The following is a 22,524-nucleotide window of genomic DNA, read 5'->3' on the forward strand; positions in this document are numbered from 1 at the left end:
ATGTCTCTTCAGAAGACTAATAGATATTTAGCTGAAAGCACTTCATCCTGCATATGAATTGTTCCCTGAGGAGTTGAAGTCCAGCTTTTGCCCATTACAGAAATCAGAGGGCTGAGATGAACTTACAGGCCACTGGGGTTTTGCTCAGAGTGTTTATTGAGGTGGCAGCCATCAGTAGTATGAGGAGGAAGCTATGAATCAAGTTTCATACAAGACGCATTGGACCCAGTTCTCCTAGATATCCCACTGAATTGGCAAAAAGAATGTTGGATTGTTATGCTTTTTATTGGGCAGCTCCCAAGGTGCTATTCTCACGACATGTGGCAGAGCTCAGTCGCCCGTAAGCAAATATTTGCATTGTAATACCTGGTGGCTTTGAGATGCAGTGCTAGGTGTGGCCTTTTTACAGCCATCTAGCTGGAAAAAATCAGCGAGGGTTCACATCCACTCTGAACACCAGAGCTATAGTGAACCAAGCCTGTAATGTAACCAAATCAGCAACTCAGTTGTGGTCCTCAGTTAAACATGCCCTACTGTAATGAGCAAGTTTGTGTTTCCACAGAGCCTGCCGTTATTCCATGTTGCTTTCTCTTATAAAAGCTTTTACTGTCACTAGGGGCTTAATGTTGTGTTTCCAAACGTGGTTTCGTCTCACCTTTGGCAACGGCACCGCATTTTTGTGCTTCTGCTTTTCCAGTTCCAGTAACAGCAGCAACACATTCTTCAGGGCATTTTTTCCCCTCCAATATTGTAATTAAATCTCTGGCCACAAAGACACCCTGGTCGCCACTTAAACCACAAACATGACAAACTCGATGGTCTGCTCCACAAACACGGGCTTCCTATCATATACCCTTAAGGAGAATCTGCCCTAATTCTCTGTAAGGTTTTATGTAGATGAGGTACTAGAGGGCAAGAGAACCACAATTACAGGCATAGGCCTGATGTGCTCTCCAGCGGGGGATGTAATCGGACACACAGACACCCACCCCAGTCAGCCCATTGTATTCCTGCAGGGGGCACTGTTGCACCCGACCATGCCCATTTCACTCCATGGTCACAGCTATACCACCCAACATACTACACTGCAATACACCGTAACAGGAAAGCTTCTCATGTCTTCTTCCTCTTTGCAGGAGGGAGAGTCTGAGAAGAAGGACCCATTTGAGGAAAGTGGCCTGAACCTGAGCCCGACTGCGGCAGAGGCCAAGGAGAAAGCGCGCGCCAAGCGGGTGAACAAGAGGGCTCCGCAGATGGACTGGAACAAGAAACGGGAGATTTTCAGCAACTTCTGAGCCAGGACGGCAGGTCTTCCCCTTCTCCCCACCCTCCAAACTGAACATCTCCAACGCGCACCAGCCCCCTTCCTGGCTGTCGACCCAAGACGCTTTGTGCTCTGCTCTTCATTGGTCGCTTTTTGCAAGGCAAATTTTTTACAAAGGGTCGTTTATGGACAAGTGATTCCAGTAGAAAGATGACCAAAGCTCCTCCCAGCACTTACCCGGCTGCCTGCGGTTCCCAGATTGCTGCTGAAGAAAGACTGGAAAGATTTCAGTTTTCCTTCTTACCTGCTTTATTTCAGTTTTTACTATTTTGAGCTTCCCCCAGCCGCAGAATCCCCGGTGGGATATTATGCATTCCTGTTTAAAAGCCTCGCGCCGAGGGCTCCCAAAGGGCAAACTCTTATTCGTTTCAATTCAAAATAATCTAGTTTGTTTAAAAAAAAAAAAAATTGAAAAAAATCCCACTCTGAGCTACAGTGTTGAATACTCACAAGGTGGGAGATTGGTCAGTGGCTATACATTTCTCTCTCGTTGGCTTCTCTATTGATTTAGAAGGGTTGGTGGGGTTTTTTGTTTGTTTTTGGTGTAAAAAAGAAAATTCCCCATCTGTTTCTCATTAATGCTGGAACCGCTCTCCCCCGGGATCCCTTTAACCAGTGCAATAAAAGCCCTTTTCTCAGCAAACCTTTTCCCTTCTGTGCTCCACCCCCGCCTCCCCTCAAAACAAACTCTGGGTGTTGAGAAGATGGTAGGACTTAAAAACAAAACAAAAAAATCCCACAAAACCTAGTAGCCCAAACAACCCAGGCCTCAGATGTGCATAATAAAATGCAGAAATGGCGGGAGAGGAGGGGAATAAGCCCCCCCCCCCCCCCCCCCCCCCCGGACAATAAAGGAATGTCTGTGATTCCTGTTAGCACATCCACACGCAAGGTTTTCTGTCCCCGATCTCCACTGGAAGCCCTGCGAGAACAAACTCAATGAGACACTGGAAACATGGCTCTTCAGGCAGACTTCAAAGAAGCACAACCGAGTGTCTCATCAGCTGGGAACTGAAATCCCCGAAGACCTTGCTTTGAGAGGCCCTCATGAAAACGGGGCTTCAAGCAGGAGCAATCCAGCGGCGGCTCGTCCACTCAGACGCTGGCTTCAGAACCAAGCCCCAACCCGAACCTGCTTTGCTATTCCTGACTCAGGGTTTAAACCTCTCACATTTTCCTGCTGATCTCTCACCAGCTGCATTGCCAACCTGGAAAAATAACAAGCAAGCTCTCTGTTGTCTTATGTTGGGCTGGGCCGGGCCCCTTGTAGCAATGTGATCTGGCATGTGGATTGTCTTATAGGAAGATGGAATACGATCCGCTGGTCCACACCGTATTGCTAACTGTTAAACTGGCAGCGGGGTTGGTGGAGCAGACAACTGCTTTGGCTTTAGGCCCCTTTGAAAACACCCTGCTCTCAATGTTAGAGAGTTCCATAAAATGTACCATTAAAGCTATCCGACATAGCCATGACTAAACGAGTATAAAATCTTCACTACTTACCTCGGGCTTCAAACGAGGGACACTAACGAAGATTAAGTTAAATGTGTACTAATGGCTTCCAGGCAGTGGAGTTGTACTGGGGCTGGATCTGTGCCGTAGAGAGCGGGACGATTCCCGTTGCCTTTTTACTGAAATTTAACAAAACAGCCTTTTTGGCTGACATGTATTTTGTAACAATGGCAAAAATAGTATTAAAAAAGCAGGTGGGGTGGGGGATGGGCAGAGCAGACAGATTAGGTCAATGACCACTCCCCACCCCCACCCTCCAGCTAACGACACACTAGGGCAAGAATGTAAGATTTGCAATAGTTATTTACGATAAAGCACATGGTTCAGTTTTGTTGCCCCAGGTTACCCCGAGACTCTGTATAATGAACAAGTGGCCTTTGACTTTGTGCACTATGGTCTTGTGAAGGTTCTGTGTATATTTCGTAATACTGAGCTTAAAAAGGTGCCTTATAACATTTACTGTTCCTTTCAGTAGATGGATGTATCGCAGCACTGTGGGGAGGGGACAGAGGGGGTGTTCGGCTTCTTTGCAGGGACCAGTGAAGGGCGAGGCTGTGACCATACTGAAGACAGGGAGGATGTACAGTATTAGGGGGGCAAATGGATGCAAATAGGATCTTGGAAAGAAATCTCTGCAAGTGTTTGGCTGTAAACCCTGGGAGGGATACCAGGTTGGAGAGGGTTAGTAAGAAGTTTAGAGCTTTTCTTCCCTACAGGAGTCTCACATTGGCCTCTTACCTTGCGTTTCAGAAGAAAATTTGATTGGGGGGGGGGGGGGGGCGCTTGCTGTTGGCCACAACAAACAGTTGCTACTCTAAGAAGTCCATAACACAAGAATCTTACACTCACGATATGCAGATTGCTTTCAATCCCTGTACTTCCAACTACAGTATGCGAGTCTGCTAGGGATAAAACCTCCCCAGTTACATTGCAAGGTAGGTGTTAAAATACAGCGTAGCAAACAAGGAAGTCATTCTCGAAAAGCCTGTAAATAAGTCAGAACCAACGTAGTCGAGGGGAAAATAGCATGGTTGTGTTTTCTTTTTAATGCTGATCAAAATAAATCAGGTATGCAAATATGTACCAATAAGATTTTAAAATTATCGCTGCATAGTCCATGGAAATGGCTCATGGTTAAAGCACTTATCGCTATTTCTGACATCTAGTAGCTCTGTAATAATAATTATTCAGTTTCTGTACATTTAACTTGAAAAACCAATACAAGTATAAAGTTGTTATCTGCATTGTAAAGACAATGTATACTGTAATGTCAATAATAAACTTTGTTTTGCCATGTACAGCTTAAAAGGGTAATTAGTCTGTTCTTCATTTCAGTCTTGGTGTTGTACAGAGCATCAGAAAGGAAGCACAATAGCGTGTTATATTAAATTCCATTCCCTCCACTGGCTAGTTAGAAGAGTGGGCCAAACAACTGCTGCAGGTCTGCGATGGGTTAATAGTTGTCGTTGCTTAGAACGGTGACTTGCAACGGAAGAAAATTGTTGGTGCCCTTTTTAGCTTCTTGGAGGTATAAGGGGGTCTGAAAGGTTTGATTTTTGGTTTACTACTACTTTAAATTTAGGAATGTCTAGTATTGGCTTCATTTCATGACTCTGAAATCCATATTGCTCAACCCTTAATTGGAAAAAGCTGGGTATGGTGAATCTTTAGCACAAAGAACTTTTTGCCCAAGTGTTGGGGATAAAGAGGCATAAACTAAACATTTTAAAAGTTTATTTAAAAAAAAAAAAACCACTTCTCTCTATCAGCTCTCTTCCTTGGTGTTTCTGATGTTATGCACCCGCTACTGCTCCAGTTTTAAGTAGGCCTCAGCGTAGATGAGACTTCAGTTTCTGGTGTGTGTGTGGGGGGGAGGAGGGAGAGCATAACTTTGCAGACATCCTTTAAACATTAGAAAGAAGCCAAAAAAAAAGAGCACCAACCAGATTTCCCTCTCTGTATGTCCCCACCTTTAATACAGAGACTGAAACTCCCAATCTGCAGTGCTTATGCCTGAGACATAGAACCCGGCCAGGTCAGGACAGAGCACCGCAGGTGTAGGCTTTGTGGGTGACCGCTCTGTAATCAAGATTACGCAGTATTATGCAATCAGAATAAAGCAGCCCTTCCACTCCAGCCCGTTGCTGATTTTTGCCCCTGTGCTAGGCAAAGCGTGTGCGATACTAGTGCAAGAACAAGTTGTTGGAATCTTAACAGTTTCAGTAGCAAAGTTTTCCCCAGTTTGGGCCCAACTCCTCAAAGGCACCTAAATCCCTTTGACACTCTGGACTTCAGTGCAGAGCTGCTTGGAAGCACACTGGAGTCCTATGGGAAATTCCTGCAGTATTTAGGGGGATTTTCTGTTTCCTTCCCCCCACCCCCAGCTGTGACAGAGCTGGCTGAGTGAGGCGTTCTCCTCTTTCCAATCCAATAGGCCCTCAATTCTTTAGGGGTTAAAGCCGGACACACGAAGGATCAGTCAAAACAATATTTATCATCTGATTAAGCCAAAGCGCCACAGCTGCTACTGGAACGGGTGGTTCTGTGACTGATTCCCACCCCACCCGAAATTCAAATACCTGACCACTCCAAATTTCATACCCATTTGAAAAACACCTTCGCAATCCGGCACCCTTTGAAAGGCAGACAGGGCCCCAGGATCAGAAACAGAGCTATTTTAGCATCCCCAGTGCTGCACTTATGCATGTGCTTAAATCCAACAGACGTGCTGTCCTGAATCAGGGCCCAAGATCAAAGGAGATCCCATGGGGAGAGAGTGTTCAGAGGGGGGCAGCGTTGTCAAAGCTGAACTTAAGAGCAGCCCTGCTGGCCAGTCTCTGCATCGCTCTCGCTGCTTCCCCCGTTCTTGGCTACGAGCGAAGCCCCAACATCCTGGTCTGGGTGGCTGGGCTCATCTTTGTGAAGCCTGAATTGTACCTTTTGAATGTAATATCCCTCCCCGTGGGGGGCTGCCCCATACTCCCCTCCCTGCCTCCAGCTGGCCCTTGCCGTGCTCAGTCCCTATGCCCGCCAGCGGTGGCTGAGGCCACCACGGCTCCCTCCGGCGCTGCAGAGTGTCAGTAAAACCTTAATGAAAAAAACACCTTTCTTAAGCCAGTCTGTGCCCAACCAGCTTGAGGCAGGGACTCCGGGCAGGGCCAGGCCCCGAGCCGGCGGAAGTCTCCTTCCAGCTGCACCAGACACCGCAGTGTGTAACATTTCCCCGTTCCCACTGTCTCTGTGCAGTGTTTGTGTTAGACACCCACACCGAGGGACTGTTCCTGCAGAGCTCAGTAGGACGGCTGCATTTCAGAGAGCGCTTTTCCCCTTCAGAGATCTGCTCTCGCCGGGTAGCTGCTGCATTCCCATCCCATCTCTCTGCAGCACTAGGTCTCTCCCCAAGCCCAATGCAGTCTTACTGGGGCTCAGAGTCCAGCAGCTTCACAACCCCGGTGCAGAGCTGTTGCTCTAGAAGGAGCAGCCATCCCCTCAGCATCTCTTAGCAGCCGGGCAGATGTGTCTGTTGAGGCACTCTTTGCAGCGAGGGTTCACAGGCAGGCAGATCTGCTGGCCGAAACCCACGAGGAGCCAGTTTATCTCACTCCAGAGATCCCTACAGACCCAGAAGGGAGAGGAGTTTGGTAAATGCTGCCGCCGAGCAAGATTGAAAAGCAGCCCAGCACCGCTCAGGTTTTTAATTCATTTCCCACCGACAGTTCAACTGTTTTAGCTCCTCAGCCTCTCGGAGGAATATTCCAGCCCTAGCTCCCGTCCGCCCCGCAGACTTTCCCAGAGCCCAGTCCTGCTATGCTGGCTGGGGGCCAGGACGGTTGTGGGCGGGAGCAGCTAAAGTAACTTTTCTATTTTCTCCTCTCTCCGGTGCAAACAGGGGAAAGGCACATACACAGCTACTCCCACCACTGGATGAAGCAGACAGGCTTCAACCTGAGCTCACACTAGGGCTGGGCTACCCCCCGGCACCGAATCCCCACTGCACCCATAGCTGGGCCTTGCAGCATACAAATTCCAGAGGCCACTGCACACAGAATGGAGTGCTGGGCTGGAGCACTTGGTGGGGTTTCCTTCCTGTTCAACACCTGTTATGAGTCTCTGATACACAGAGAAACTAACTGATCATTTAAGGTATAGGCCAGAGTTCATCCCTGGCATACTCCATTGCAGCTGAGGAGATTGGCAGACAGATCACCGCTACTGGATGGTGGAATGGCCTCCCAAGGGAAGGGACGGCCTTGGGTCTGTTAAACCAAACTGGACAGTAGAGAATGCACTGTAGGGAACAAGTCCAGCAGCACAGACTAGGCGTGACTACAGTCTCTGCCATCTCTGAACCGTCCAAACAGCTGAACGAATGCGGCTCCCTGGGAAACAAGAAATAACCCGAGGCCAAGTCCTAGGCCCAGGCACTGCAATGCCAGGCTTCCTTCCCTGCGGCGTCCGTGACAAGGGGAGGGGACAGGCTCACTGAAAATGCCACGGGGCAGGGTAGGAAACAGCTCCGCAGGGTTCTGTGTGCTGGATGCGGCAGCCGCTTGTTGCCATAAACCACAGCAACGACCAAAAGATGCTTCAAGCTGGGGAAAGGAATGCCGATGGCAGCTTCCTGTGAAGATTACAACGGGGAGGGGAAGGGAGGGGAGATGTGTCTGTGTCTGTCAGGATTTCAGAGCCAAGCAGCAGCTGAAAACCAGCCCAGATTCCCCTGTTGCATGAGACACCTCACCTGGGCAGCCAGTCCTCGAGCGCCACTCTGGTCTCCTCGGGGGTTTTAGTTTCCTTCTTCACCCATTTCAATCTGTTAGAAATCCTGTGCACATGGGTGTCCACACCTGGGGAGCAGAGAGGTTGGAGTCAGGAGGGAACAGCTGGTCAGGAGGGAGCAGGGTCTAAGGCGTTAAAGAAGCAGTCAACTCAGGACCCACAGCAGATGCACCAGTCTGTATTGGGAGGTTCTGCCATCTGAGGGCAGATGCCAAGTGGGTTTTTGCTGTCCAAAAGTAGGGCCCTGGGAGGCAGAGTACCATGGCTGGAGTAAGTGGGGGGGGGGGGGGAGGTGTCACAAATCCACAAAGAAGGAACAGCAAGGTCTTGCCAATGGGGGGTGTGTGTGTGTGTGTGTCACAAATCCACAAAGAAGGAACAGCAAGGTCTTGCCAATGGTGAAAGTGTGAAACAGACAATTTCCCCCCACCTCCCAGTCTGCCATTCAGAAGTGCCAAGATCTGGGGCTTGAGTTGGCTTGAAGATATTTCCTTAGTTTTATGTATCCCCGGCACTAAGTTGACCAACGAGACGGCAAGGAGCGCGTGAGCTGGCCTCACTGATGCCACCACGCTCTTGTAGGGTGCTTTTCCTCCATAGAGCTCAGCGTGCTTTCCACAGGAAAGGGGGCGTCGTCATGCCCACCTGGTGGCTGTGGAAACCGAGGGGAAGTGACTTGCCCAGGGTCACACAGCTGAGCAGCAGAGGCGAGAGCGACTCTCAGGCCACTGCCCTATTCACTGGACCATCTGCCTCTCTCAAGGACCTTGGCCCGGAGTTCTCGGATAAATGCAAGGTAAGACTTTGCCTTTTCCTCTGAATTTTCTGCCAACCCGAGAAACCCCTAACACTGCCCAGCTAGTCCAGGTCCCTGGTGTCTTGCCCGTGTGTTGGGGCTACTTGCTGGCATATTTCAGAGCAATTTATTTTGGGCACTTCCATATGAGAACATGGATTAAACCAAGACTTGCTTGGAGTTATGACTAAACATCTTGGGGGTGGAGGAGGCAGAGTTATTCATTCTCCCTGCTCTGGTAGCTACCAGGCCAATCTCAGAGCAGGCAGGGGACACAGCTGATCTTTCAGACAGCTTCCAGACCCTTTAGGGCTTTGTGGGACAAAACCAGCATCGTTAGCAGCACTCTGAACCCGAGGCAGCCAGCGCGTGTCCTATATAGCCCTCAAAGGTCAGGATTGTTACAATATTTGTATTTCAGTGATGAAGTAGCCAATGTTTACAGTGTTAATTAAATAACACTCATGTGTTTTAAGATGTACTTTGTCCCAGTAATTAAGTTACCGGTACTTTATTCTTTAAATAGGCAGCAGGGAAAAAAGTGCTAGAGCAGGACTTTCAAATCCAGGAACCTCCAGGAACGGAACCTACAGAAGTGCACTGATTTACCAAAGCACCGAGCTCCCAGATGCTCGCACTGATCCCTACGAGTCCCTGCAGCAACGCTCATCTACCAGGACGAGCAGCACTCCAGGCTGAGGGTTACTGTACGAGATGAGCCCTGCCAAGCCACAGAACAGTGTCTAAGCAGGACGGCCAGACAGGGTGTCAGGAAAGGATGCGAGCCAGCTCAGAATGGCTCCAAACCAGGAAGTCAAAGCCCTTCCCAGCTGCAACCATGACATCTGCACCGCCAATGGATTAATATGGGAGGGCTAGGAAACAGCAGCCGCCAAGCCCCAAAGTCCACAGCCGGGAGTTTGGCCATTTTCCTTCCATCTTGAAGGATGATGATTAGCTTTTGATAAATCAGGGGGGAAGGGGCAGAGGTGTGTGCACACGCACGCGTTCACGTAATCGAAAAGACCTTTCTTCCCTGGGAGCCTGATCCAAGAAGTCCCTTTGACTTCAGCGGGGGAGTTCTCTGCATCGAGGGTTTGCTAGGTGGGTCTCAGCATCAAGTGGGGTTACCTCTCTGCAGGGATCACGATTATTAAGTCATGAGATGTCGCTGATCATCTCAAGAACTTTACGAGGATGCTATAGAGAGGTGGCTCCTCTCTCGATACATGGCCCAAAAGTGGTGGGACAGTGGGACGTGGCTTTGAAAGAAGCCATGATTTCCCCAGGACAATGTCACTCTAAGCAGACTGGGGCCGCAGGCTGCACACTGTGAGACAGCCACCCCATCTGACTTAGTTTGTTTCATCATAAACAGTTTTCTTTGTGGTGGTGCGATCTAGCAGGTCAGGGCACAGGACTGGGGGCCAGGACTTTTGGGTTCTCTTCCTGCAGTGGCCTCAACTGACACTAGGCAAGCTGCAAACGCTGCCCCCTACTTTCCCCAGGATATGCATTTAATAATGCTACACAAAGAGTTTGGAAGGCTCAGGGAATGTTTGAAAAGTGCTTTGAGACTCTCAGATGAAAGGCTCTTAGCACAAAAGTAATCTATTGTTAGATCAGCAGTGACAGACTGGTCCTTCTGTTGCTAATTGAACAAAACCCAGGAAATTGCTGTAAACAGGAAGTGTATAGCTTTGCTTCTAAATCAAAACCGTGCGTACAATTCCTTGGAAAGCTATCAGAGCTCCCTCTAGACTCTCCTCCCCAACCGCGGATTAACTGTTCAGAAGGAACAACAGACTCAAAAGCTTGCCAGTCTAGTGCAAGAACCACACTCGGTAAAGCCGAGTTTCAAGACACCGTTGTGGCCTGTGTGGAACGTGGTATTGAATTTTCACTCCAAGCGGGCGTCATTCATCAGGTGGTAGCATTACCAGGTTTCCCATGACTCTCTCGGATTAAGCAGCAAACACACTTTGAATATTAATCTGTCCCCAGAGACCTTGATGCATACCTGGAGCCAGTACGGCAGTGCCATCTGCTGGCCTTTATGAGCTAAATCAAAATCCTGCCTTACCCAGATTCTGTTCCTTTAAACTGAAGGGGTACAATTGCTACCAGAACCTCACTCCAGTCCAACCCAGCCTCTGAGGCCCATCCCCACTATACATTCAAGAAGGCTTCAAATGATAAGCCCCATCACCTGAAGACATCAAAACAGGACCTGAATACAGTGCTATCTAGGCCTCCAACTTTTGTAAGTTTCCAGTACCAGAAATGGGGCAAAGAAACAGAGACACTGATTGCCACAAACCTCTTGTCTGACAATTCCACAAGGAACCCTGCGCCTAGGACTTCAAGTTAATGCCAATTCAGCCTAAAACAGCCAGTTTCAAACAAAATCCTCCCAGGGACCGTCAGCAACTAAGCTCTTTCTAAGTATAGTTGCAAAAATCAGACTTCCTCGGTCCCTTCTCCAGCTGGCCTGAAAGAACTGTTTCCGAAGTGAGAGTTGTTTAAACAAAAAATATGTTATTTAACAGAGGTATCGTGGAATTACATCGCCGTTGCTTTGCACTTTTCATCAGGGGACCTTAAAGCGTGATACATGTCACCACACATCCCTAGTTATTATTCATTAAGCAATGCCTTTATTCTTAATCAGCACATCTAGGAGGTAGCAATTAGACCCATTTTGCAAATAAGTAAATCCAGGCAGAATAAGCGACTAGCCCAAGTGACTTCACCAGCCTTAGAATCCTTCTGGTATTGAGATCTATGGATGAAAAGCTCCCTATAAGAGCAAGGTATTATTATGTTACAAGCAATGGATCGGGAAAGATTAGGATTGGGAAGAGTGGGCAGATCATGGTAGACCAGCGCCCTCCACACTGCAAAACATACCGATCCCAGTCACGTTGTTCCAGGCAATGTTCATGACCAAGTGGGCCATCTTGGGCCCAACTCCCGGCAAGTTCACCAGCTCCCTAACGGTACTGGGGATGTCACTTCCGTATTGCTGCTTCAGGATTGCGGTCGTCTGTTTTATGTACTTCACCTTGTTCTGGGAAACGAAAGCAAACAGCATAGGAGCTAAGTTCCCATCCAAGAAATGGAAAGGAGAAACATGTACCAGACAATAGGACTATTTCCTTAATTTGAGGGAACAGACATGAGTTTGTAGAGGAAAATACAAAAGATGTCCTTGATTTATCCTAAAAAGTAAGAAGCTGTAACGTGATCAGCTCTAACTTCTAACCATGCTTGGGATGATACCAATGAGTGCGTTCTTGTCCTGGATACAGATTGCTAAAACTGGGATAAAATACAGCTTCCAAATTACATCAGATTAGTACAGAGTCTCTCGTAAGCAGGACATGATGCATGATTGCCTGCAGCAAGGAAGAAGAAAAGAGGGTCTATGGTGAGCTGAAAAAAAAAAAAAAAAAGGAAATACACGTAAAGGGAGAAAAGAGAGGCGTTCTTGCTAGTAGGTGAGTGGAAGAGGCGAGAGTAGCAAAGGAGAGAAAGAGAGGTAGGGAACATGAACGGGACAACAAGGGGCATTGCTTTGGGAGAAGTCAAGAGAAATAAATAGGCAAGGACCGAGGTGGTTCCCAACTGCCATTACAGGTCATATGGATAATTTTTATGGAAGAAGGGGGAGAAGCTTGCAAAAGCCGATCCAACCACCCCGATCCGACTCATAGCTTTGTGCCTCGGATATTCCTGAGACAACGCCAACAGTTTTGGGACCAGGGGCATCATTCGACTTCTGCTTAGACACACGACCATCTACAACCACTATGGTCTGGCTCTCACCTTCCAGAATCCCACCGGGTAAATGAGCTGCCCCAGAGTCACGTCGTCTGTCTGCAGAACGTTGTCCACTGTGAGGCCATGCTCCCGCAGGCGCAACATGGCTGCCGAGGTCACCTGATCTTTGGTCTGGCTGGACAGCATCAGCGACAGCAGAACCTGATAGCGCATCACCTAGAGGATGAGATGGGAGATGGAGTGTCAGAGACCCCTTGACTAGACAGGGCTGGGATCCTGAAAGTTCTGGGTCTGGGGTCTGCAAGTCAGTGGGGTATAGTGACACATACACACATGTGACATGCGTATCAATATGTGCCATATGGGCCTCTCCTCAGCTCTTACCTTATTATTACTATTTAAATAAAAGAGATTGCAGTCGAAAAGAGTCAGAAATTGTATCTACTTCTGTTTCCCCAGAACCCCTAAAGTTTTCCTCTTAGGTAATCATGGCTTACAGAAAAGCAATGGGGTGATATTAGAATAATTCGCTGGAGTTCATATCCATGGAATCGGCATCTCCGCAGGCTTGACAGCGAAAGATAGAGCTGGGATTTTCAGAAATGCCTACGTGATTTAGGAGCACGTGCCCTTGACTTTCAATGGGATTTGTGCTTCTAAGTCACACCCACCTGACTCCTATTGGATTTCAATGGGATTTGGGTGCCTGATTCCCACAGGCCTCTTTGAAAGTCCCAGCCTAAGGGCTTGTCTCCAGGTTACTGCAGGGCCAGCCAGGGCATGAATCTACAGTGCACCAGCTTGCCACGCAGTAACATCCCACAAGGGCACTGCAGTGAAAGTCACTGCGCTGTAGCGCCACTCACATGGGACGTTATAGTGCAGCAAACTAGTGCACTGCAGGGGCCCATGCTGACTTGCCGCACAGTAACTCACCATGTAGACAAGCCCTTAGAAATTAAAATCAAATATGTAATGAGACATTGAATTGCTGGACTACTCTGGACAGAGCATTTCACTGAGATGAATGTGTTTCTCCAAACTCAGGCCTCAGAACACTGTCCAGTGTGCGGCACGGTCACCAGAAATACCCTCATTCTGATCTCTCACCAGCGTCAGTCTGGAGGCACGTCACTGAAATAAGTGAAGTTGCTCTGGTGTAACGGAGCAGGATTTGACCTGGTGTCTATTTCCTGCTTTACTGCTGAGTTAGACTTTCCTTCCCTGTGACTCTGCGCTGCAGACCCCGTCTTCCCAGCCAGGCACCCGGTGCTGGGGGTTAGTGTAGCGACTAAGATGATTGCAGAACATTTGGGCTACAATTCCCGCCTCAGGCTCCTCAACCCCCTAAAAACAGCCCCTGAAAGTTCTGGCCAGCAGCCGGAAAAGCCCAGGGTTATTGTGCTAGGGGTTATCACAATGCCTAGCTTTATCTTGGAAGGAATAAGTCTATTCCCTTAGGGAAAAGAGTTATTTCCCAGTGATGACTTGTGGTTCTCTTTAACCCCAGAGTATCACTTTGTGCTGGTTGCTGAGTCTTTACGGCGTCACACGCTGTCTCAGACTAAAGCAGAAGCTAACCATTTTCACTAGGGACTTCAGACTAGGACACGACCCCAGTCCTGGGGCCAGAGATTACAAGAAGAGCAACATGTCAAATAAATCTACCCAGTTGCATCTTCAATAGCCTCCCTTTGGAGCCCTGTGGGCTGCTCAAGTATACGTTGCTCGAGCTGATATGCAGAGATCACCAGAGTCAGCCTGCCCTTTAATCTAAATGTTCTCACACAAACAATGCCATTTGATAGAGTCTCCCTGCAGCCTCCCATCGCAATGCTGCACCACGGTTTGTTGTTTGTACCGATGCAAACGTGTGCATATGTTCCCTTCTGAGGGCGGCGTCATTCTGGGCCTCTGATTCTGTGCCAGCGACTTGGGGAAGCACAGCACCATTCCAAGCACGCCTGCGTTTTTAAATAAATGTTTTCTTAATGGTGAACTAAGGGGGAGAAATACTAGATCTGTGTCCTTTTTTGCTCCTTTATAGTGCATAAAAGCAGCCTAGAAAGTTTTCTTCTGCCCCCCCCTCCCCCCCCGCCAAAATTCTGCTTTGTTCTTTGTGTTAAAAGATTTAAGTCTGGTCTGCTCTTTAGATCCTGCAAAACTCTGTGGCTGATAGGAGAACTGGCAGGATTACATCATCAGATAAGCCATCTAAGAAAAAAAGCACAACTGAGAAGGGATTTGCACACAGACTGTTTAAAACTCTTACTATCTAACTCAAATATCTAGACATGGAATCAAAAGTTCCTTTGGTAGAGGGCCAACACAACACCTGTGCCTCTTCCGTTACAGGCCGCGAGCTCTCCCAAACCACATGTCTAGACTCAGCCAAACACAAAGGGCACGGCAAGTCTATTATTGTAAGATCTTGCGTGCTCTAGGTACAAACTCACACTTCTTTAGTTAAACCAGTACCAGACTCCTTTGTGGCTGTGTGTAACTAGGTGGTCTGTCCCTTTATGGGTGATGGGGAAATGGGGCCAGCCAGCCCTGTTCTGAGGCAGAGCCCCTTTAACAAAAAGGGTTTGGGCCTGGTAAAAGGGATAATCAGACCCAGCTGGAAAGGGGGCCCTCGTGCTTCCTATAAAGGCTGAAAGAGCTCAGCCGAGGAGAAACTGCAGAAAGACAAGTCCTGCAGCAGGAGGAAGAGACCCAAGGAGAAAGGCCTCTGGGCCCCTGCAGCCAGTTTTGCGCAGGGGAACAGCTTGGTTTTGTGTTACTCTGCAAATTTAGTATTGGCATAATAAACTGTGCCCTGAAGGAAGGGTCTGGACAGACTCTGGGCAAGGCGTTTAATCCTTCCTGGGCTGAGGGGAGAGGGCAACAGCCTATAACCCACTTAGGCCTTGTCCACCTGAGACAGTGGCACCAGTTTAACTTGAAATCAGTTTTTAAACACATTTAAATTGCTGCAAACTCCTGGGTGGGTGCTCTTAATTTGGTTGGAGGGGCTCATTTCACTTTCTTAAAGCTGTCCCTTCTGAACTTCAGCTAACCTCCAATAAGAGCATCCAACCAGCCTTTGCCCTGGTCTAACTGAAGTCACTTTAGAACTTACATTAAACTGGGGCATCAGTATGTGTAGACCTGCAGGCTGCCTTTATCCAACAGAGAAGAGCAAAAAGGGACACACAACTTCCTTCCCTCCCTATCACCTTTACACGAGATGCCTCATTGTAGTTCCCTGCTAGAAACCGGTGTAACAATCAGCAATTATGCTGAGAGAATCCCATTAGTAATGCTCACATTGATTTATTTTGGGAAGAGGTGGGTTTCCCGGCTCCTCTCAATGCTGGTTTCCCTTGCTGGAGGCTGTTGAGACCAGTCAGCTAGATATGACTTATCCATGACTCCCAAAGGGATTTCTGGAGCTGCCTTTATGAGCCACCAGCCTACACCAATTGGCAGGGACCACCAGAATATTTTTCCATGGCTTCCACTCAAAACCAGACATCACCTTGCTCCCTGGCTCACAAACCTTAATCTTCCCATCAGCAAGTGTCTCCATTTAAGGTGGAATTAAAAAAAAAAAAAAGTCACTAATAAAAACTACGTATGTGGCATACGTCACTCTTCATTAAGAACATAAGATCTGCCATGTTGAATCAGACCATGATCCATTTTGCCCAGTGTCCTGTCTCTGAGAGTGGCCTGTACCAGAGCTTCAGGGGGAGTGTACCGAACAGGGCAGTTATGCAGTGATCCACTCGTCTTCCACTCTCAGCTTCTGGCAGTCAGAGGTTTAGAGTTGCCCCAAATGTGGGTTTAAGTCCCTGCCCATCTTGGCCAATATCCATTGATTGATCTATCCTCCATGAAGTTATCTAGTTCTTTTTTGTCCGCAGTTACCCCTGACTGTCCCCCTCCCAGTGTTTGTGGGCTGCAGACTAGAAGTTACTTGCACCAGGGACCGTTTTTTAGCCATCTAAAGCATATAGCATGTTCATGGTGGCACCTCTGTCTCCTATTCTCTGCCTTTGGCACACAACAGTTCAGTCTCCTGAGGACTGACATGCTTCAGTCTAACCCAAATTAAGGGGTCAGTATGGGGTAACTGGGTGAAATTAATTAGCAGGGCTATGCGGGAGGTCAAGGGAGATGATCTAATGATCCCTTCTGGCCTTAAACTCTACAAAACCTGGTTCAAGTTTTGAGTGAAAAATGAACCTCCAGATCAGGAGGACTGTTTTGCACAGCTCTGCTGGCCACTCCACTTCTCTCCCTATGTCAGAGCTGCTGCCTGAGTGGAGAACAGCTGGGGAAATTCACACTGTTGTTCCATAGCATGTCTCCAGAACCTGGCACTGAAGGGAGCTCCCTTCACACATGTTGCACTTGGGGGAAGGCAGCATCCACACAGCTGCCGAGCCCCTTTCCTCTGGTGTGTCTTTTCCCCCCCTAGGGTTCCTAACACTTAACATATTATTAGAGAATGAACAAAGGCAGATGCTCGTAGAGGCAGAATGAACAAGAGGTGAGGACAAGCCTCCCTCCCCCAGTTCCCATCTTCTGACTTGCTAAATACTTAGCTCTGTGTGGTGGGGCTGCCTGCATTGGCCTTTGTTGGATGTGGCTTCTAAGCACATGGTTGTAGGATACAATTATCTCACTGTGTGTCTACGTGCTCTGCTATCACGCAGCAGTAGAGGATACAAAGTTTGTTTGTGTGCAGGACTGCGAGGAGCAAAACAAACGGCATGGATCCCCAGCTGGACTCTGTGTCACTGGCCCCCCCCCACTGAAACAGCGCCCACCCCTTAGCTTACAGTGACCTGCCACTAGCTCTCATTGGGCCTCCAGACCAAAGGATAAAATCTCCGAAGCACAGTCGGAGCACAGCAACCCTTCATCATACTGGTTTCCACCAGGGAGAGTCTCTTTTTTTGGTGTAACGCTCACGGTCAAAGCAGAGGCATCAAGATCAGGGCTGATGAAAGGGATGGTCAAGTTCAGGTAATGGGATGAGAGACCACCCCATGGACCAGCCCTTCTTCATCTCAGTTCTTCATCCTTGATGCCCAGCAAAGAACCGCCAAGGAGAACACATCATTCATCTGGCAAGATAAACCACTCTCTGAGAGTTTACGCCATTTCTCATGGCCTATAGCTCTCACACCTTTCAAACACACCCTGGGCAAATCGCGGCACCGCTGTAAAACTAGGGTAGGGTACCTGCCCTCCAGCATGAAGGAGTTTGAGCTCTACAGCTGGAGAAAGTTGCACAATATCGTCTGTGGCTCCGCTAACGCTCTCAGGTTGAACGGGGAGCTGCGTGCTTTACCTCTGGAGGCGCGCTGCTGTCAAAACACTTCTCAGCCCCCATCTGATCCACCGGAGCATCCTTCTTCCGCCTCATTTCCCGGATATTATCCAGCTGCTGCCTCCAGTTCCCCGGCTCCCATTTCAGTCTCTTGGAGTCAGTCTCCTCCTTCTCAGCAATGCCTCCTTCCGAAGAGTCATACAGAACGGTGACTTTCTTCCCCTTCCCGCTGCTCTTTGATGGGACGGTTGCCGTGCTGTGGGCCCGACTTCCTGAAAGAGGTGAAAAAGGGACTTTCAGACCATAGCCTTTGGAAGAGTCAGGGCCAAGCTCCTCCCTACACCAATACAGCGGAGCCATGCAGCCTAAAATGGGGCTAAGGTTCCACCACTCCCCTGCTTGTCCCCCAAGCCCTCCCATCAGGAACACAACCATGTCCACAACATACACATCAGGCAAGTTTTCCAGTGTAGACTTATGAACTGTCTAAGAACTCATTGGAAAACGGCCCCTTTCACATGTAACAGCGCGCACACAGCATAACAGCATGAGATGCGATCACATGTCTCTGACCTCTGCACAGGGCTGGACCACAGGCAAAGGGCTGCCCTCTGAGCCATTGAAGCGCTTATCTTGGGTACCTGCCAGTCCAGGGCTACGCTGGGGCAGGCTTGTCTCCTGGGTCATGCCAGGGGCAGAGGCAGTTTAATGTCCCCTACTGTGGGGTCTACAACTGGGGTGACCAGATGTCCCGATTTTTGGGTCTTTTTCTTATTTAGGCTCCTATTACCCCCCACCCCATCCTGATTTTTCACACTTGCTGTCTGGTCACCCTATCTAGGACAGCCCTCCTGGCTGGGGATGGCTTGGTGACCAGATGGGGCTGTTCCACCGGTAGCCTCTTGTGAGTGGGAGCTCAGAGGTGGATTAGCTGGGCTAATGCTCCCACAACAGTGACGGCACAGGGTCCGGGGGTAGGTGGGTGCAGACAGCAGCTCCAGGAGGGGAGACCCTCCCCCAGAATTCACATCCCCTCACAGCCAGTCACCCCCCATGTCGGAGCCTCTTCCAAATCCACATCCCAGCCCCCTCTGTGCACCCCACTTCCATCTCTCACCCCTCCCCCAGCTCTTCCATTCCCTCCCCAAGTCCTCTCCCCCTCCCCCTCCATGCACCCCACTTCCATCTCCCAGCCCCTCTCCTGCCTCTTCCATCCCCTCCCCCTCCATGCACCCCACTTCCATCTCCCAGCCCCTCTCCTGCCTCTTCCATCCCCTCCATGCACCCCACTTCCATCTCCCAACCCCTCTCCCCCCTCTTCTATCCCCTCCCTCTCCATGCACCCCACTTCCATCTCCCAGCCCCCCCCTCTTCCATCCCCTCCCCCTCCACGCACCCCACTTCCATCTCCCAGCCCCTCTCCCGCCTCTTCTATCCCCTCCCCCTCCATGAACCCCACTTCCATCTCCCAGCCCCTCTTCTATCCCCTCCCTCTCCATGCACCTCACATCCATCTCTCAGCCCCTCTCCCACCTCTTCCAGCCCCTCCCGCTCCATGCACCCCACTTCCATCTCCCAGCCCCTCTCCCGCCTCTTCTATCCCCTCCATGCACCCCACTTCCATCTCCCCTCCCCCTCCATGCACCCCACTTCCATCTCCCCCTCAGCCCCAGTTCATATTGGGGGAGCCCCGCAAAGGGGGGGAGATCCTGGGTTCTGACCCCTCGTACCTATTGCTGCTGCCGCCTCCCCCCCGGCCCTGCTTAGCTGCCTGGTCACCATCCTCCCGCCGCAGCCGCCAGCCCGCAGGGGACGCGGGGCTGCCGCGCACATGGCTCCCCTGGACTACAAGCCCCAGCATGCCGCGCGGCAGTCCCGTGCGCCGCCTTACCCGGAAGGGGCGGGGCGGGCCCATCCGGCCGGAGTGGGCGGGGAGCTGTGTGCGGGGTGAGGGGGCTGGGCCTGCTGGCCGGAGGGGTGAGTGTCCCCGGGGCCCCGCTGGCGGGTATTGCCCGGGGAGCGGGGGGGCTGGGTTGCGCGGAGGAGGCCCCTCCCCCCAGAGGGGCTGGGGAGGGCGGTAGGCGGGTATTGCCTGTGGGGCTGGGGGAGGGTCTCCCCTTGGGGAGATGGGGTTGGGGGGGTATGTGGGGTCACCCCCCAGAGGGGCTGGGGAGGGCGGTAGGGGGGTATTGCCTGTGGGGCTGGGGGAGGGTCTCTCCTTGGGGAGATGGGGTTTGGGGGGTATGTGGGGTCACCCCCCAGAGGGGCTGGGGAGGGCGGTAGGGGGGTATTGCCTGTGGGGCTGGGGGAGGGTCTCCCCTTGGGGAGATGGGGTTTGGGGGGTATGTGGGGTCACCCCCCCAGAGGGGCTGGGGAGGGCAGTAGGGGGGTATTGCCTGTGGGGCTGGGGGAGGGTCTCTCCTTGGGGAGATGGGGTTTGGGGGGTATGTGGGGTCACCCCCCCCAAGGGGTTGGGGATTTGGGGGGCTTGATGCACTGGGTGGTTATGAAGAGGGTATCCCCTGGGAAGCTGGGGTACGGGGGTGGGGTTTGTTATGGGAATATCTCCCCCCCTCCCCACCGTGAGCAGTTGGGGTGTGGGTACTTGGGGATCATAACAGGGCCCGCCCATGAAGGCAGTGAGGTTTTTCTGGGGGAAATTGTTCAAGGACCCCCTATAAGTAGCTGGGATCTTGGGGATTGGAGGGGGTTATGCAGTGGTCTTCCCATGAGAGCTGGGCTCTATGGGTACTAGGGAGTGGACATGTAGGGGACAAGTCTGGTGGAGATAGGATGGGGGATTATGTGGGAAGGGATTATGGAAGGGGCCTGTCCCTCTAGGGAGCTGGGATATGTGCGGTGGTGGGGAGAGAGCAGGAACTGTACAGGGAACCCCACCTAGATAAGTGAGATATTGGGGCTGTGAGGGATTTATAAAGGGATCCCGCACAAAATACATATGGTGGATGTTGGGGATTAACTTGTTCCAAGTACTCATGGGACAACAGGCCCATTATGGAGTTGGGACCCTCTTTCTCACAAAAAGGAGGCATATGTGATGAAGAGTATATTTATTTAGCACGTGCAGTATTTCTGTAGCAGCCACTGAAGCTGTATCTGGTCTAATGGGAGTCTGTTTTGTGGTGCTGTGGGAGAAATGGCATCTGAAGGCCTTCACTGTTTTTGGTTGAGATTGACACACCTACTCCTTGTTTCCCTCTAACACCCCATGTAGTTGGTGTGATGTAATATTTAATTAGTTTAACACTTTTGTGAGCACTCCTCCTTTTTTCATTTATAGCCACTTTCAAAATTTGCTCTGAGATGAAATTTACTACAGGTTTTTAGCCTGGGAGCAAAGCACCTTATGAGTTCCTATAAAATAAAACAGCTCAGCAGTTTTAAAATTGACATGTGTGCTGGTCAGGCATTTGGTGCTGCTTTATCGCACATACAACCCTCTGGGAAAGTGCTGCCCCAGACAAGGAAGTCCCCTAGCCAGCTCCAGGACATGTTCCAGCAATGGTTACAGTGGCACAAGTGTCCCACATACCTGACAGCATTGCACCTGCCAGTGTCTCTCTTCCCTGATCTGAAGGGAGTTCAATCCTTAGCCTGTTTGCAAAGACTTGCGACAGTAGAGCTGTGTGTAAATATCCCACTGAAAAGTGAGATGGATTCCAGCGTTTGCTGGTTCATAGGTTCTGTCTACAGCTCTCTATATAGAACTGTTTTGTGCATGCAGGGGCCTCTTGGTGCTTTCTTGTCAACCATGGCGAAGCAGCAAAACAAGGATCCTGGGTTAAAGGAGAAGTTTAAGAGCCTCTTAGGTCTGGGACCATCCCGGGCTAGTTCCAAATCATCAGAGGGCAAGCAGACAGAGTTTATCATCACTGCGGAAATACTCAAGGTAAATTGTCATAAGGTTTGAGGACTGAGTTTAGAGTATAAACTGAGATTAATGGGCAATGAGCACAAAAATGGAGGGGGGGTGACTTGGTGGTTAAAGCTGGAGACAGGGAAACGGGACTCCTGAGTTCTTTTTCCAGCTTTGCCACTGACTCCTTTTGTGACCTAGGGCAATTCACTTATCCTACCTATTTCTCAGGTCAATCATAGATAAAATGGGGGTTAGGTTACGTACCTCATAGTATTGCCAAGTCTTAATTAGTTAACATGTCTGGGTAGTTTGAGATGCCTGGCTGAAAGGTGGTGTGTCAGTGTAAAACGCAATTATATTAGGCTAAATTAGAGCACACTTTCCATTTTCCCCTCATTCTGTCATCATTTTACATGAGTTTTAACCTGCTGATGTTGGTTACAGCTTCATTTGAGTGCATCTCTGTGGGGGTGACTAATGGTTAGGCTCTAAAAAAAATTTTTAGACAATGTGGAGCTAATTTTATAATGGTCCAAGTGGTCATTTTGAGAGATGGAGAGGGGTTTTTCTCATGAAGAAAGGCAGAGCCTGGATTATTTTAATTATTTCCATTCTTCTTTTCAGGAATTGAGCGTAGAGTGTGGATTACATAACCGGATACGTGCGATTGGTCAGATCTGTGAAGTAGCAAAAACCAAAAAATTTGAAGAGGTATGTTTGCTGTCAGGTGTAGAGTAAATGTTGGGAGGATTGAGATAAGATTTAAGCAACAGCCTTGGACTTCTTTTGTCACAAGACGCTTAGGTAATTTGGCCTACCTTAACATTGTTATAATTGTTGTAATCCAGAAAGTTATATCTTGCATTTTTATTGTGCTGTACAAACCTATAAGAAATCAATGATCCCTGCTGCAAAGACCATTGGAACAATTTAATAGGGGTAGTGGAGGACTCTCCATCACTGGCAATTATTAAATCAAAATTAGATCTTATTCTAAAAGACAGGCTGTAGTTCAACCTCGAATTATTTCAAATATCTTCTATGGCCTGTATTATGAAGGAGGTTAGATGAGTTGATTACTATGGTCCCTTCTGGCTTTAGAATCTATGAATTTGTATTAGTCTGAT

At 49.5% G+C, this 22,524-nt stretch overlaps 3 protein-coding genes across 18 annotated transcripts in view; 2 read left to right on the top strand and 1 right to left on the bottom strand.

The window, feature by feature from the left end:
* NHERF2 (NHERF family PDZ scaffold protein 2) overlaps nucleotides 1–4,144 on the top strand; it is a 97,605-nt gene extending 93,461 nt beyond the window's left edge. For both annotated transcript variants that reach the window (XM_065560274.1, XM_005288939.5), the window contains exon 7: nucleotides 1,137–4,144. In XM_065560274.1, the coding sequence (XP_065416346.1) occupies nucleotides 1,137–1,295 (159 nt within the window). In that variant the 3' untranslated portion in view covers nucleotides 1,296–4,144. The remainder of the gene's footprint in view (nucleotides 1–1,136) is intronic.
* On the bottom strand, nucleotides 3,848–19,388 carry NTHL1 (nth like DNA glycosylase 1). 2 transcript variants are annotated; one of them, XM_065560275.1, is made up of 6 exons: nucleotides 19,248–19,388; nucleotides 17,539–17,789; nucleotides 12,240–12,410; nucleotides 11,322–11,481; nucleotides 7,578–7,683; nucleotides 3,848–6,449 (listed from the first exon to the last, which is right to left on the bottom strand). In XM_065560275.1, exons 1-6 carry the CDS (start codon nucleotides 19,348–19,350, stop codon nucleotides 6,326–6,328), a joined length of 915 nt encoding a protein of 304 aa, XP_065416347.1. In that variant the 5' UTR covers nucleotides 19,351–19,388; the 3' UTR covers nucleotides 3,848–6,325. The 2 variants fall into 2 exon arrangements, with proteins under 2 accessions (XP_065416347.1, XP_065416348.1); XM_065560276.1 differs by having other exon boundaries at nucleotides 17,430–17,789; nucleotides 19,248–19,364.
* A 7-nt stretch (nucleotides 19,389–19,395) lies between these two features.
* The window catches only part of TSC2 (TSC complex subunit 2), a 44,311-nt gene continuing 41,182 nt past the window's right edge, over nucleotides 19,396–22,524 (top strand). For 13 of the 14 annotated variants that reach the window (XR_010591222.1, XM_065560272.1, XM_065560264.1 and 10 more), the window contains exons 1-3: nucleotides 19,396–19,494; nucleotides 21,263–21,427; nucleotides 22,022–22,108. Coding sequence is in view for 13 of the 14 variants with exons in the window: in XM_065560272.1 (XP_065416344.1) it covers nucleotides 21,290–21,427; nucleotides 22,022–22,108 (225 nt within the window). In the remaining variant the exon portion in view is untranslated. Of the gene's footprint in view, nucleotides 19,495–21,256; nucleotides 21,428–22,021; nucleotides 22,109–22,524 lie in introns of those variants that run through there. The other variant, XM_005288948.5, reaches the window with a different exon arrangement.

This window comes from Chrysemys picta, chromosome 10 (assembly GCF_011386835.1).
Source record: "Chrysemys picta bellii isolate R12L10 chromosome 10, ASM1138683v2, whole genome shotgun sequence".
Classification (NCBI taxonomy): Eukaryota; Metazoa; Chordata; order Testudines; family Emydidae; genus Chrysemys; species Chrysemys picta.

Excerpts from the sequence above, each read along its gene's own strand:
- NTHL1 (XM_065560275.1), bottom strand. The coding sequence starts at position 19,350 with ATGTGCGCGGCAGCCCCGCGTCCCCTGCGGGCTGGCGGCTGCGGCGGG. Across the intron at positions 17,790-19,247 it reads GGAGGCGGCAGCAGCAATAG|GAAGTCGGGCCCACAGCACG; the intron begins GTACGAGGGGTC and ends CACCTCTTTCAG. Across the intron at positions 12,411-17,538 it reads ACAGCAGCGCGCCTCCAGAG|GTGATGCGCTATCAGGTTCT; the intron begins GTAAAGCACGCA and ends CTCATCCTCTAG.